This window comes from Brachypodium distachyon, chromosome 4 (assembly GCF_000005505.3).
Source record: "Brachypodium distachyon strain Bd21 chromosome 4, Brachypodium_distachyon_v3.0, whole genome shotgun sequence".
NCBI classification, from domain to species: Eukaryota; Viridiplantae; Streptophyta; class Magnoliopsida; order Poales; family Poaceae; genus Brachypodium; species Brachypodium distachyon.
The window spans coordinates 28,238,763-28,252,662 of NC_016134.3; the positions used below are offsets into that span (position 1 = coordinate 28,238,763).

The window sequence follows — 13,900 nt, forward strand, 5'->3', positions numbered from 1 at the left end:
AGAAAAAGGTCGGAAACACATCAAGGGCTTAAACCACACATAACGTAGTGTGAAAACCGCCATCTATGCTCGACGAAGAGCTCTTCGGCTACCACCTTCAAAGAATGGCACGCAAGAAAAAATGCTCTCTTGTCCTGTCCAAAAACTATAATCTGGATTAGGATCATAGCCAGTGTGTACACGAAAAGATGCCAGTTACAAAGAATTGGAGTTTATTTATCTTGTCGAAAATCATACCATTTTGACTTAGCCAAATTAATAGACAAACACACAGAGCAGCCATGGCAACAAAATAGTTAAACGAAGCCTCTGTCGCCGGTCTAGCCAATTACCGATCATATTGATCGATGGTACTAACTAATTAATGGTCCTCAAACAACTTGATTAATGACTGATAATGCATGTTTACGTTTGCTAAACCATTTCTTTATCAGTTAATTACCCTCCCTGCTCACTAACCAGTGACGTTTCAAAATCACAAAGTCAAATGTGAAGCCTTGGAAGAGCCAAATGGAGAATGCCAAGAGAGATCAGGAGCTCATGAGTGGGGCCCCAGGCATGCGTACGTGCTCCCCTGTAAGCGAGTAGCCAGCTACGTGGTTGGGCCAGCAGCCAACAAACAAGAAAACAAGAGTAAATAATCTCAATTAATCAAAGTCAGCGCAATGTGATCTTAAGATGCTCCATAATTCTATTGACGCATGCTACTACTGCTAAGCACTGCCACCAAAATCCCGGACAGAAACCTTGCGTTGCCAGGGTTGCTTTGATTTGACTCTCGACTGTTTGGAATGGGTAAATAGGGCCCAAGTTTAATAAGAGAAAGTTCCCCGTGCTTCCCGCGATTGCGGCGGAGCTCATTCTCTTCTGGACATGATGCAAATGATCATGACAATTTTTGGAAAAAAAATATTTGCAGGATAGCTTCTATAATCTCTATGGCAAACAACCAATCCACTTTTACACAAAAGAAGTGGACGGCAATAGAAATTTACACATAAGCCCCATGAGTAAAGATAAGAGGGGTTAGTTTTACTAGGAGTAGGACGTTTAATTATCATTTCCCCTCTACATTATTGTCCAAATCCAAATCTGAATTTCAAGACAATTTACGTTTTGTAATTTTCCATGACACCATTTGCTCCGTAATGACTCTTGCAGCAGAGAGATGGCTCAGAGATACACCTCGCCGGCCATCCAAAGGGTAAATATGTTGGCAAGCATTGGTCACCAGAAAAAGAAACGCTAGGCTAAATGCTCTGTTCCAAGATACTCGGCTAGGATCAAGGGATTCCTTTCCTTGTATTACTCCCATGTCGTCTATCAAACCGTGCCAATTCCTCAGCAATTCTGTTTCTGCCAAATGGATATGGAATTAACATATAAATGAATACACAACACAAAAATGTACCATGCTAATTAACTGAGACAAGTCAACTAGTTGAAGTCGGCAACGTGCTCAAGCATGCACCATGATTGATCACTCATACGCTAATATGGCATATATAAATGAACAAATATGTAAGCTGCAGACTTCCTGAGTTGTTGACAGATATTAATCTAATATTTCTGTAGATGTCGCCTTCCTGTGTATTAGACAGAAGCGCCACCTTGTTTGTTAATTGTACTTTGGCGAGGGGTACATTGCCGAAAAGAGAAATGCTCATGTAGTTGCCGTGTTGGCATGTTTGATTTCTTCTCATCTTTTGAAAGGTATGATTCTTCTTCTTCTACAGAACTGCATGTTTCTGTCTTCGACTCAAATCAGTTTTAACACCATCCATTTTTTTTTCAAAAAGAAGAAAAACCTCCCGGCCTCAATCGATGCACATAGCCTAAATATTATTGAAGTCTCATACATCATGCAAGGTAAACATCATGCATCACCTGTGCAATGCTACGGAACACCTTACATTCGATTTTTGTTACCACTATTTATTCTGCTTTAATAGTCTGGTTGATGGGAAATTAGGGATCGGAGAATGGAGGCGGCAGCTACCGGTTGATTGGGGGAAAGGCTGCAAAAGGAAGAAGATATCAGAGGATATGGAGTGATACAACAAAGTGAGGTCATTGTGATTTGGACAGGCCAATTTGTTAGTTGCCAGTGCTCAGGGAGAAAATGCATGGGAACTGAATTGACGACCACCAAGTGGAAACTTTATAAGTAGGAAAGAAATAAAAATACAACTTATTTTTTCAATACAGAAATACAACTTCTTATGAGAACTCTAAGCTATAGGATTTCAATTCTATGTGCCCAACATCTAAGGCTATGATCAGTAGCTGGTCTCAGAGGATGATTAGCCACGCTAAGACCGAGACACGGCCCGGATTTCTACGGGAGGCAGCAGTGGAGAATTTTTGGCAATGGGTGAAAGCCTCACGAAGCAATGCCGCGTGGAGGTGGAAGACCTACGGGTCGCCAAGTTCTTTTCTCGGAGAAGAAACAATGACGATATCTGAGGAATAAACATCGGCTAACTCCGTGCCAGCATCCGGAATGTGGGCGTAAAGAGTCTGTAAGTGGTTTTTCCAGTCCGATGTCAAATCCTAGGGCTCAACCTTGGACAGCGGTGGAAACTACAAAGCTAGAGTACCGCAGGGGCAGAGAGAATTTCCGTTGGAGCGCCAAAAGCTCATCTAAAAACCACAATCGACAAATATGTTGCATGAATGCAAGCATGCTATTTTTTCTGATTAATGCACATGGCTAAGTAAAAGTTAAAATAAACTCCTTACGAAAGAAAAACTGCCCATCAGGCCGGCAACTGTAGCTAGTGTACATGACTGAGCCAACAATTAACGCATCGCATGTGTCAATGTGTCAGCTTGGGCTACGACGCTGATCTGCCATGATAATGGGAAATAACTAAAGTTTGCGTAAAAACACAAATAAGAAGAGAAGAGGCGATCGATGGATGGATGCGTGCAACTGCCAAAAGACATTAATCCCCAACGGCAACAAGCGAGTGAAAGGATGGAGCTAGTAATATTTTCAAGGTACGCGTAAGCTAGGGTCAACTCCTTCACAGCTTCACTCAAGCTAGGGGCGGTAGAGAAGATAAGGGGACACCGGCTTACACGTCTAAGCTAGCTTAATTAGCAGCTGCCGTCACATGCATGGTCGACACTTCTAAACTTGATCTCTTCCTACGTGCCAAGTGGAGTAGTGTCTAGTAGCTAGTATTTCCCAAGGGAGAGCTAGCTAGCTCCGGTAGTACATCCTTATGCTTTGCATGCAACTATGCAAGTACGACAAGGGCATTTTTTACCCACATAAATTTCAAAGGAATCCGTTAAGATTTTTTCCAATGAAGATTGTTTGAATTGTAAGCAAACAATTACAAATAGTAGAACTTTAGCATCATTTTACATTTATATGTTAGATTTTTCAAGTAGGCTGAATGTTAAACTTGATAGCTAATTGTGTAGCTACGGTTTCGTTACCAAATTAGTCTTTCTCATGGCCGCACTATTCGCCAATTTACACATTGCCCAATTGAATTCGTTATATTCATCCAATGCCCATTTTGACTACCCCTATTTTTCGGACCTCAAGATTCCGGATTCTTGTCCGAATCTGCTTTCCAAGACCAGATAAATAATACGGGTCAAGATCTCAGGGGCTGGCCCAGGATTTTAACACCGGGTATTCAAAATTGTTCAAAATTATTTCGAAATTTCATTGGTCAAATTAATTGGTGAAAAATTAATTTGCGTCTCTAATCGAGTGATCCGTGAGGTGCTATCCTCTTGTGTGTAGTGTAGTGTAGTGCGTGTAGCTGTTCTATGACGGAAGTGGCGAAGCGCGGAGCATCACCCTGCCTAGCCGGCCAACACCCAAAAGCGGAGACGCCGAGGAGGAGGCATAGGAGAAGTTGCTAGGATTTAAAAAGAGGCGAGGAGGCACGAGATAGTTCGATTTTCAACTATATAAAATCCTACTTAGACCATTGGGCCAATTCGAGGGAAGGATGAGATAGATGGCCAGTGCATTTTAGGGCTCAATGCTTCAATACTTTGAGTTTTAGCCCAAAATTCTTTCTAGATGCATACATATATAGAGTACATAATACATATATTCTTTTTTTTGCAAAAATTCAGCTAGGCCTGCCCATGGTCAAGGATAGGATAGGGTCATTCCCGATTTTTTTGGGGAGTGCTTATTTCTCGGTCAAGTTAGAAATAGTTATTTCTCGGTCGACGATCATAGTCATCCAATTAAGATTTTCTCATCATTTTATACTTATATGAATCTTGTACGAATCTCAGTGATTGGATCAGGTGTTTTGTTTGCGTCGACTTAGAAATAGTTACTTTTCAGTCGCCTTAGAAATAGCAAAGCCGATTTTTTTTCTCACCATAGCTCCCAAACAAACCCAATCTGGAAAGTTTTTTATTTCATGAATACAGTACAAAAATTTGGTGGGAATTTCCTGGGCTCCCACACAAAATCTCTCCCGAACACATACCTTTATCCTCATTCTGTTTCTTTTACTTATACATGCAGTCTTTTAAGACAAAATAAAGTAGTGGACAGATTCTTTTTTCCTATCTTTATGCAATAGCTGCAGTACTTATTCAGTATTCCTCCAATATCTACTCAATTCCACCTCTCCTAACCCAATAACTATACTATGGTAGCGTTAAAATTATTCATCTAGGAAAAGTAAGAGCAAAATGGTTTAGTAGGCTTTAGAAATCTAAATATACAAATATTTTGAGAAACATTGCAAAGGACTGTATAAAAACAAAAATAGAGACTGTAATCTCTTTTCTTTTTTTTGCGGAAAAGAATGTAATTTCTTATCATACAAGACCGCTTATACAAGACCTACATTTAGCAGTTGAGAAAGACAAAGAAATGAACTTACAAAACTAATCAAAATCGGTTACCACGAGCTAACCGTCTACACTGCACGCTCTATAATTGATCTCATCTGATCTATGTGTACCCCCTGCATTGACCTTGCAAACACATTTATTTAATCCCAATTAAGAACCAGCACCTCAGCATCGAGCACACACATATAAAAAATACAAAACAATTGCATCGCAATTCGCAAGAACCGAGGTAAACACCGGCCAGAATGATCTCATCGCCTCTGCCTAGCTTGCAAACCAATTCAAACCCCCCCTTAATTGGGGCCATAGCTAGCTTTCCCACAGCGAAGGGGAATATAATATTTTGTGTGATGAATAAACAAACATTTGACACCTAACATGCTGCGGTTATAAAAGGGGGGGATTGGTCTCCCAGCTTCCACACACCATCTCTGCTTCTTCTTCTTCTTCTTCCACCTTCCAAGTTCTAGCAATTGTTGGTAGCTTGCTAATCCGGAACACTCACTCGGAACAATGGTGATCCCTGTCATTGACTTCTCAAGGCTCGACGGAGATGACAGGGCGGTGGCTCTGATGGAGATCGCCGCCGGGTTCGAAGAGTGGGGGTTCTTCCAGGTAAGCATACATATAGGCATAGCTTTTCAGGAGATCATGTTCATCAATGTATGGATGCCATTCTTCTATGATGCTAATTATAAGAGAGGACTTGTGGTGCAGCTGGTGAACACCGGCATCCCCGATGAGCTGTTGGAGAGGGTGAAGAAGGTGTGCAGCGATTGCTACAAGCTGCGCGAGGAGGGGTTCAAGGAGTCCAACCCCGCAGTCAAGGCCCTCGCTGCCCTGATTGACCAGGAAGGCGAGGGCCTCCCCGCGAGGAAGGTCCAAGGCATGGATTGGGAGGACGTCTTCACCCTCCATGACGACATGCCTTGGCCCTCCATCCCCCCCACCTTCAAGTAAGCCCCCAATTCATCAGTCGCTTACCGCAGCAACCCCTTTTTGCTGATCATCCTCTGATCGATCAGGCATACATGTGGGGCTTGAATGTGCAGGGAGACGATGATGGAGTACAGGAGGGAGCTGAAGAAGCTGGCGGAGAAGATGCTGGGGGTGATGGAGGAGCTGTTGGGGCTGGAGGAAGGGCACATCACCAAGGTCTTCTCCAAGGACGGTGACTTCGAGCCCTTCTACGGCACCAAGGTGAGCCACTACCCGCCGTGCCCGCGGCCGGAGATGGTGGACGGGCTGCGTGCCCACACCGACGCCGGCGGCCTTATCCTGCTCTTCCAGGATGACCGCGTCGGCGGATTGCAGGTGCTGGGCCACGACGGCGTCTGGGCCGATGTCCAGCCAGTCGAGAACGCCATCGTCATCAACACCGGCGACCAGATCGAGGTGAGTGAGCCCACCATGTCCATGACCACGCTTCTGGCGAGGTTAATTGAGTATTCTAGTACCATGCTGGTCTTGGTGGACTTGAGCTCACGTTGATAACAGTTGAGATTTGTGGTGTTGTGCCTGCTTGCTTAGTGATCTGGAGAGGCTGCTGCTATTTAAAATATTTGAGTCAACCCAAGAAGAAGCCACCTCAACACTGTGTTGCCTGATCAATTCCTTACATAGTCAAAAAGATCGCTTTAATAAGTTTGCTCCAGATTGAAATCCCAAAGCATTATACTCAAATGTTTGACCAGAATTAGTGCTAGTTGCCCAATCTTGGACAAGAATGATTACTCATTGCAAAGCAACTCAATTGATTTGATTTCAGGTGATGAGCAACGGGCGGTATAAGAGCGCCTGGCACCGCGTGCTGGCCACCCGCGACGGCAACCGGCGATCCATCGCCTCCTTCTACAACCCGGCACGCATGGCCACCATATCTCCAGCGACACCCGCCACCACCGACACCAACTCTGACTACCCAAGCTTCATGTTCGGGGACTACATGGAGGTGTACGTGAAGCAGAAGTTCCAAGACAAGCAGCCCAGGTTCGCCGCAGCGGCAGCGACAGCCAAGGAATTGGTGGAGTGAAGACTGAACTGATCAACCTGAGCCCAGCAGACAGCAGCAGACAACATGTCTATGCACCTGCAGAGCTTCAGATTCAGCTTCAGCTTCTTCTTGCCCTGTTAAGTTACTTAATTAAGTGTACAATTAATTACATACGGGTTTTTGTGATATAACTAAATAGGTTTGTTAAGTACAGATGTGTGTTAGTGCCATTCGGCAGTCTACTCTCTCGGAAGCCATATAAACATATATAATATATATGGTGGCATGAGAGACTGTCAGAATGTGCTGTGGTCAACAGATGCCATAGAGTGATTTGTAGCTTGGAGTGGCATCTAGTACCTCTATGGGTTCATCTTTCTTTCCTTTTTTTTTTCTTTTTAATGTTTGGGTTTTAATGTGGTTTGTAAATGTACATTAGTGGGAGATGTGAGGAGATCCTGTGAATGAAAATGTATTGGTGGGGTATAATACAGTATCAAGTTTCAGTTCACATATATTGCCTGACGCAGAGTACACATTTTTCATGAGCTTCTGTGTATTATGATCCAACCATAACATTCATTTTGAATATACAATCAAGATCAGAGAGAATAAATTGACATTTTGAATTAATTCCTAATCCCCACAAGTCACTGCTTGTTCTAGTGCATGATTAATTCTGATTTTGCTTAATTTATGGGCAGGTATACTAGTCCACAAAAACTGATACACTAACTAAATATGCACTTCTCCATTCCAAAAGTAGATGAGATTTTTTTTTGAAACAATAGATGAGATTTTTGTTTTTGCACGGTATCCACTTGGCAAGTTTGACTGTGATTCTGCATCTGTACTTGTTTGTAAGTAAAATAACTAGTTAAGCAAAAAAAAGTAACTGTAATAAATTATACTTTGAATTATTTTTCACGAAAATATAATGGTGGGTTGTAGTTTCTATATAACAATATCTTCATTTTTATTAGCTAATTTGTTAGAGGAAAAAATATTTTTCTTTTTAGAGATCGGTCAGATCTGCTTTGTACTAAAAGATTTGGAACGAAAATAGAGAGAGAGAGAGAGAGAGAGAGCGGGGATGACATCTAGATACTAATCCGACAACCTTCTTACGTCGACTGGGATTTAAACCTTCTGCTTAAAAAAGTTGCATAAGACATAACCACATAGCCACACTCTTTCATTAATTACTGATCAGAGGTTTAAAAAACTCTGACCTCAGGCATTCTAGTGAATGATGACCCCCTTAGGCCTTGTTTGGCACTCGATCAGCGCCATCATCTCTACTTGTGTTCCAGGCTCACTCACGCATCCAGAACTGCATCCACAGCAAAAAGCAAGCAAGAATCACACTCTACTATTAAAAGAATCCCAAAGCTGAGCATATATATGGTCACGACGAACCTGCTATCCATCTACCACATCTCCACAATCTTCTCTTCACCCTGTGTTGGCTGGATCTGCTTCTTGACATAATCAGCTGCCTATATGATCTTCTTGATGGTGGTGATCCTTCTGAGTGAGTACGCAGCTTCTTGAACTAGTGCCTCTTGGCCCGAGCTGAAAGCAAGAAAAAACAGTCAAAACACAAAACCAAATTGATTAGTTGTAACTAGTAAGTACTCATGCCTAATGGCTAATGCCAATGTTGGAGCCACGGGCATAGCTTAGAGTACACAAACGAGCATCATACATACGCAAACCAGGTTTCCCTTATTAACCAACATGTAGCAGACCATGAAAGGATTTAGAAAAGGAACTTCTACTCATTTGGTAATTTCGTCGAACACCTTGGCTGCATGGACTAAGGCTAAATGAACCACCATCGGCTGGAAGATAGTGAAAGGTTGGGTGGACCGTGGGCATTGCAGCATGGATGTCAATGTAGCCCCTGGTTTTGCAGCACGTACAAGCGCACGACCTTGCAGTCAGAAGACCTCGCGTGATCCCGATCCACCGCGCGCAGCGGGCAATCATTCAGCTCCACGACGACGAGGAACTTCCGGCCGCGGCACCGGCGGTGAGGAGCTTGGGAGATGAAGGGGAGAGCAGGAGGTAGGCGGTCGCAGGCCGCCTCGCAGCAGTGGTGGCAAGGGCCAAGGTGAGCTCGCGAGGGCATGTGTCAGCGGCGTTTGGAAGGGGCTACGCTTTGGGGTTGTAAAATGAGAGAAAATTACTAAAACCACCGACCTTTGGTGCACGTGTCTAGGAAAATCAATTTTTTTAAAAAAATTTATAAATTATCACCACTTTCTCCGTTAGTTGTACTCCCGCGCACTGATTTTGTCTCTGATCGCGTTTTGACACGAAAATTGACAAGAGGGCCCACACATCAGGTCCACATAGGCTCCACGCTGGCCCAGGGCGTCCACCGTGTCCGGACCCGACCGAACCCGACCTAACCCTAGCCCCTTAGCACGACCCGAGCCCGACCTTGCCCTCGGCCTGGAACCCTAGATCTCGTACCCGTCCCCGTCTCTCTCTGGTTGGCGACGTCGGAAGCGATGGCGACCTCCAAGGTCGTCGATGATGGCGGCGGCACCGGCGATGAGGGAGGCAACGAGTTCGCAGCGCTCCTGACCCAGGCAAGCGTGGCGGAGGCAAGTGGCGGAGGTGGGTCTTTGCCGTCAGTTCCGCCATTGCCGGCGGCGTCGAGCAACAGCCCGCACTAGACCGACTACATCGACTTTACACAGTAAGTTCTTATCTCTTTTTCATCTCAATGTGCTCGATTTGGGGGATGGGGTTGCTTCAGTTCTAGGGTTCATCTCAATGTGCTCGATTTGGGGGGTGGGGTTTCTCGATTCCATCGATGTAGGAAGTAATCTTAGTTCTTTTTTTGAGTTTTGTCGATTTTGCATTTCTGTGTAGGTTGGATGACGAGATATGGCAGGTTAGAATGAAATTTGAGAGCGGGCATACGGTGGAGAGGTACATGGGTAGGTTAGATTTGATTTATCTCAATCTTCTTGGTTTGATGGAGAGTGTTGGGTCTGGAAAGGATTATTACATGCATTATGTTAAGGAGGAAGGGGTTGGTTTGAGAGGACCGGCTATGATTGATGGAAATGACAAGGTCAAGATGATGAAGATTTATCAGTCCTCCAAGCTGCTGAATATTACAGTGATGAAGGGCAGGGGTTATGGTTTATCTCCCGTGAAGAGAGCTGCTGAATTTTACAGTAATATACCGACGGTGGGCAGAAGGAAGAGGAAGAGGCCAGATGTGATTACAATTGAGGATGAAGAAGTAGCAGAAGCTGAGCAGCACATTCAAACTCAATCTAGTGTAAACATGATGGCTGAAGCTCAAGTTGGAGGTGCAGTTGATAAGGGAAAAGCACCAGAAGCTAAGCAGCACATTCAGACTCAAGCTAGTGTAAACATGATGGGTGAAGCTCAAGTTGGAGGTGCAATTGATAAGGGAAAAGCACAGGTAGCAGATGATACATCAACAGAATATGACTCTGAGGATTTTGAGAGTGACAGCAATGCAGATGCAGACATTGATTGTGGTGAGTACAATGTACACCAATACAAAACACAGGAGATGAGAAGCAGTAAGAAGATGAGCTTGCGCAGTTGGTAGCCAGAATGAGAGTTGAGAGGAATGATCCACAGCAACACTTGGAGGGGGATACAGATGTTGAAGACCTTTATGACCCAGAGCCTCAACTTGTTTCAGACATTGAGGTTGAGGATGGGCAACCAATGCTTAATCCAGAAAGGAAGAAACCAACAAGGAAAGGCCCCACAACCAGATCACATGCAAGTGTAGGTCCTAGCTTCATTCCTGACCGCATCATTTCTTCTTCTGAAGATAGTGATCCTGGTCCTATATCTGATGGAGATGATGATGGGGCAGAGGGAATGTCATTTGTGGCTCCTTTAAGGAGGAAAAGCAGATCCAAGAAGCAGGCAAAGAGGATATACTATGATGAATCAAGGCAGGCAGCTCATGAGCAGTTCTGCCTGAAGTTGTGCTTTGCTGATGTATATCAGTTTAGAAGAGGTTTAGTTAATCTGCACATTGTCCAGAGCAGGGACTTCAGGTATCATAGGAATTGTAAGAAAAGGGTTATTGTTAATTTCAAGCAAAAGAACTGTCCATTCTACATGGTTGCATCTCAAATCAAGAATGAGAAGACCTTTTGCATTAAGAAGATTTTTTTGGACCACATGTGTGGGATCACAAAAGAGAGTACAAGGATCAATGCAAAGTGGTTGAGCAAGGCATATGAAGGTACCATTAGATCTGACGCCACAACAAATGTCAAGTCAATCATGGATAAAGCAATGGAAGATTTTGGAGTTGAAGTGCCCAAGATGATGGCTTACAGGGCTAAGAATAAAGCAATAGAAGTTGTTCTTGGTGATCATGTCAAGCAGTATACAAGGATAAGGGACTACATGCAGACTGTAATAGATACCAATCCTGGTAGCAGATGCATAGTCCAAACGGTCAGGCCAAAACCTGGAAAGAATCCTAGATTCCATGGGTTGTTCTTCTGTGTAAATGGCCCAAAAGAAGGTTTTCTGAATGGATCAGACCATTCATTGGTGAGTTTTCTCCATAACTTGTTTACTATTATGTAGTGTTTTAACACTTGTTAAATGAGTTACATTGTGCTAAACTATTACTTTGTTGTTCATATAGATTTAGTTGTCAATAACCTAAGTGAGGTCTTCAACAGGTTCATTTTAGATGTCAGGTCCAAACCAATAGTCACCGTGATAGATGGTATCAGGACAAAAATGATGGCCAGATTTGTGAACAAAAGAGATGGAGTTGCAGGAAACAGATGGGATATTACAACATCATATAGTGAGAAGCTGGAAAATGAAAAAAAGTATGCTAGGTTTTGTAGACCAATTTGTGCTGGACCTGGATTATGGCAAGTGACAAGTGGTGAGAATACCCATGCTGTGAACCTTGAAGCTAAGACATGTGGCTGTAGGAAGTGGGATTTAACTGGCATGCCTTACAATCATGCAATTGCAGCAATCTACAAGGCTAAACAACATCCAGAGGATTATGTTCATCCATTTTTCGAGAAAGAGTTGTATCTCCAAACCTACAGCCCTGTCATTTATCCTGTACCTGGTCAGCATGATTGGACCAAGACCAACACTGATGACATTGATCCCCCTATCTTCTTGAAGCATCCTGGCAGACCAAAGCATAAAAGGAGAAAGGGACAGTTTGAGCCTCCAGCTGCTAGGGACACTTCTATAATGGGAGTTATTACATGCAGTAATTGCAAGCTGCAAGGACATAACTACTTAAGCTGCAAGAAAGCACTGAGGCCTGAACTTCAGATTAGGAAAAATAATCACAAGGTATGAACAATAATGACTGCTATGTACTGTAACATGTCAATTGATTACCTTTTTCCTATGCAATTCACTATTATTTCCATTCTTCTGCAGGCAAACAGGACTGTCCCTGATTATGTCAGTAACCCACCTTCTCCAACACAAGGTCAAGTAGCTCCAACATCTTCTCAGCAAGCAGAGCAAGAACTACCAAGAACATCTTCTAGCAGCAGAGCAACAGCAACTACACCACCTAGAACAGGTGCTCCAGCTCCTGCCCCAAGAAGGTCACCAAGGCATGCTCAAGCCGGCACAGTTGCTCCAGCTCCTGCCCCAAGAAGATCAACAAGACAAGGTCAAGCCGGCACAGCTGCTCCAGCTCCTGCCCCAAGAAGGTCACCAAGGCATGCTCAAGCCGGCACAGCTGCTCCAGCTCCTGCCCCAAGAAGATCAACAAGACAAGCGACTGCTTTCTCAGCTCCAAGGCCATCAGGTGCAGAACATGAAGAGCAGGCTGGAGCAAGTAGACCCAGGAAGAAGGGAAACAAAATTATGTAATACTTCACTGTTGGTAATGGCAGACGGGAGCGATTGTTGTTGCTGTGATGTAAGACACAATTATTTTGTGAAGCCCACTGTGATGTGATCTACTGTGATCTCAAGTGGTGCTTGTGAGCTAGTCAATAAACTTAATGGTCTGTAAGCTAACTAATTCTGATGAACTTGTTCTGTAATGCGTGATGTAGGCTGATACTTGTGCTGTAATGCTTCCTGTAAGCTTTATGGCTGATGAAACTAGCTGATGTGCCCTTCTAGAGATGTGAACTGGCAGATGTGAACTGGCAGTGAACAACTATTTTGTTGAATTAATGGTCTGTAAGATGAAGTTGTGCTGCTATTATGTGTTTTGCCCTGTATGGTCTGTAAGCTTTCATGTTGAATTTAATGCCTGATGTAAGATTCAAACATAAATAGATAGCATACACACCATGACATGACATTATTCACTAGTTCAAACTGAGTTAAGAGCTTCAAAGCAACAACATCATTCACTAGTTCAAACTGAGTTAAGAGCTTCAAAGCAACAACATCATTCACTAGTTCAAACTGAGTTAAGAGCTTCAAAGCAACAACATCATTCACTAGTTCACCAGAGAGATATATTCAACACAGAACACACTACATATTCTGTTGTCACTACACATAATTCTTCTCTACTACCACAGTTAGGACAAAACCTAGTAAAAGCAAGACTACACCACCAACATACATCGGCCATTGTTCCTTCTGTAGTACCAGTTGTCTCAGCCGTTTAACTTTAAGTTTTGATTCAGTTTCAATGTCAGCAAGCTGGAGCTCTAGCTGCATCTTCATCTCCTCTGCCTTCTTTCTTTCTTCCTCTGCTTTCCTCAGTGCAAATTCAGCTATGTTCTTCTCTTCAACAGCTTTGAAAAACAGTTCTTCTGCCTTCATCTTCTCTTCCATTGCCTTCCTCCTTTCAGCATCCATCATACCAGCCTTCTCAATCTCTCTCTGGCAATTCTGTCCCATTTCATAATTGCTCCACAGGTGAAGCAGCCTCTTCTTCATTGGGTTTGGCCACTCCGGATCAACCTAGTGCACAAAATCACAGTCCTGAATCTACACATGAAGAATAACAATCAATCGCTAAGCTAATCATGCAAATTCCAACTACACTCACAGGCTTACAATGTTCGAGCAACCAAT

At 43.5% G+C, this 13,900-nt stretch overlaps 2 protein-coding genes and 1 long non-coding RNA gene across 11 annotated transcripts; 2 read left to right on the forward strand and 1 right to left on the reverse strand.

Moving 5' to 3' along the window:
* Positions 1-868: 868 nt before the first annotated feature.
* On the reverse strand, positions 869-9,059 carry LOC106866836. Of its 7 annotated transcripts, none has more exons than XR_002966282.1 (3): positions 8,261-9,059; positions 8,074-8,174; positions 869-1,356 (listed from the first exon to the last, which is right to left on the reverse strand). It is a non-coding gene; the product is annotated as an uncharacterized LOC106866836 (long non-coding RNA). The 7 variants fall into 7 exon arrangements; XR_002966280.1 differs by lacking the exon at positions 869-1,356 and adding an exon at positions 6,234-6,451 and having other exon boundaries at positions 8,261-9,056; XR_002966279.1 differs by lacking the exon at positions 869-1,356 and adding an exon at positions 6,234-6,462 and having other exon boundaries at positions 8,261-9,055.
* On the forward strand, positions 5,277-7,356 carry LOC100827208 (1-aminocyclopropane-1-carboxylate oxidase). Its single transcript, XM_024463287.1, has 4 exons — positions 5,277-5,463; positions 5,566-5,804; positions 5,901-6,243; positions 6,617-7,356. Exons 1-4 carry the CDS (start codon positions 5,362-5,364, stop codon positions 6,878-6,880), a joined length of 948 nt encoding a protein of 315 aa, XP_024319055.1. The 5' UTR covers positions 5,277-5,361; the 3' UTR covers positions 6,881-7,356.
* Positions 9,060-9,282: 223 nt separating the features above from the next.
* LOC100825235 (translation initiation factor IF-2-like) lies at positions 9,283-13,070 on the forward strand. 3 transcript variants are annotated; one of them, XM_024463286.1, is made up of 4 exons: positions 9,283-9,551; positions 9,728-11,416; positions 11,514-12,196; positions 12,287-13,070. In XM_024463286.1, the coding sequence occupies exons 2-3, from the start codon at positions 10,451-10,453 to the stop codon at positions 11,517-11,519; spliced, it is 972 nt and encodes a 323-aa protein (XP_024319054.1). In that variant the 5' UTR covers positions 9,283-9,551; positions 9,728-10,450; the 3' UTR covers positions 11,520-12,196; positions 12,287-13,070. The 3 variants fall into 3 exon arrangements, with proteins under 3 accessions (XP_024319054.1, XP_010237872.2, XP_003576212.3); XM_010239570.3 differs by having other exon boundaries at positions 9,289-9,551; XM_003576164.4 differs by having other exon boundaries at positions 9,289-9,551; positions 11,551-12,196.
* Positions 13,071-13,900: the final 830 nt, after the last annotated feature.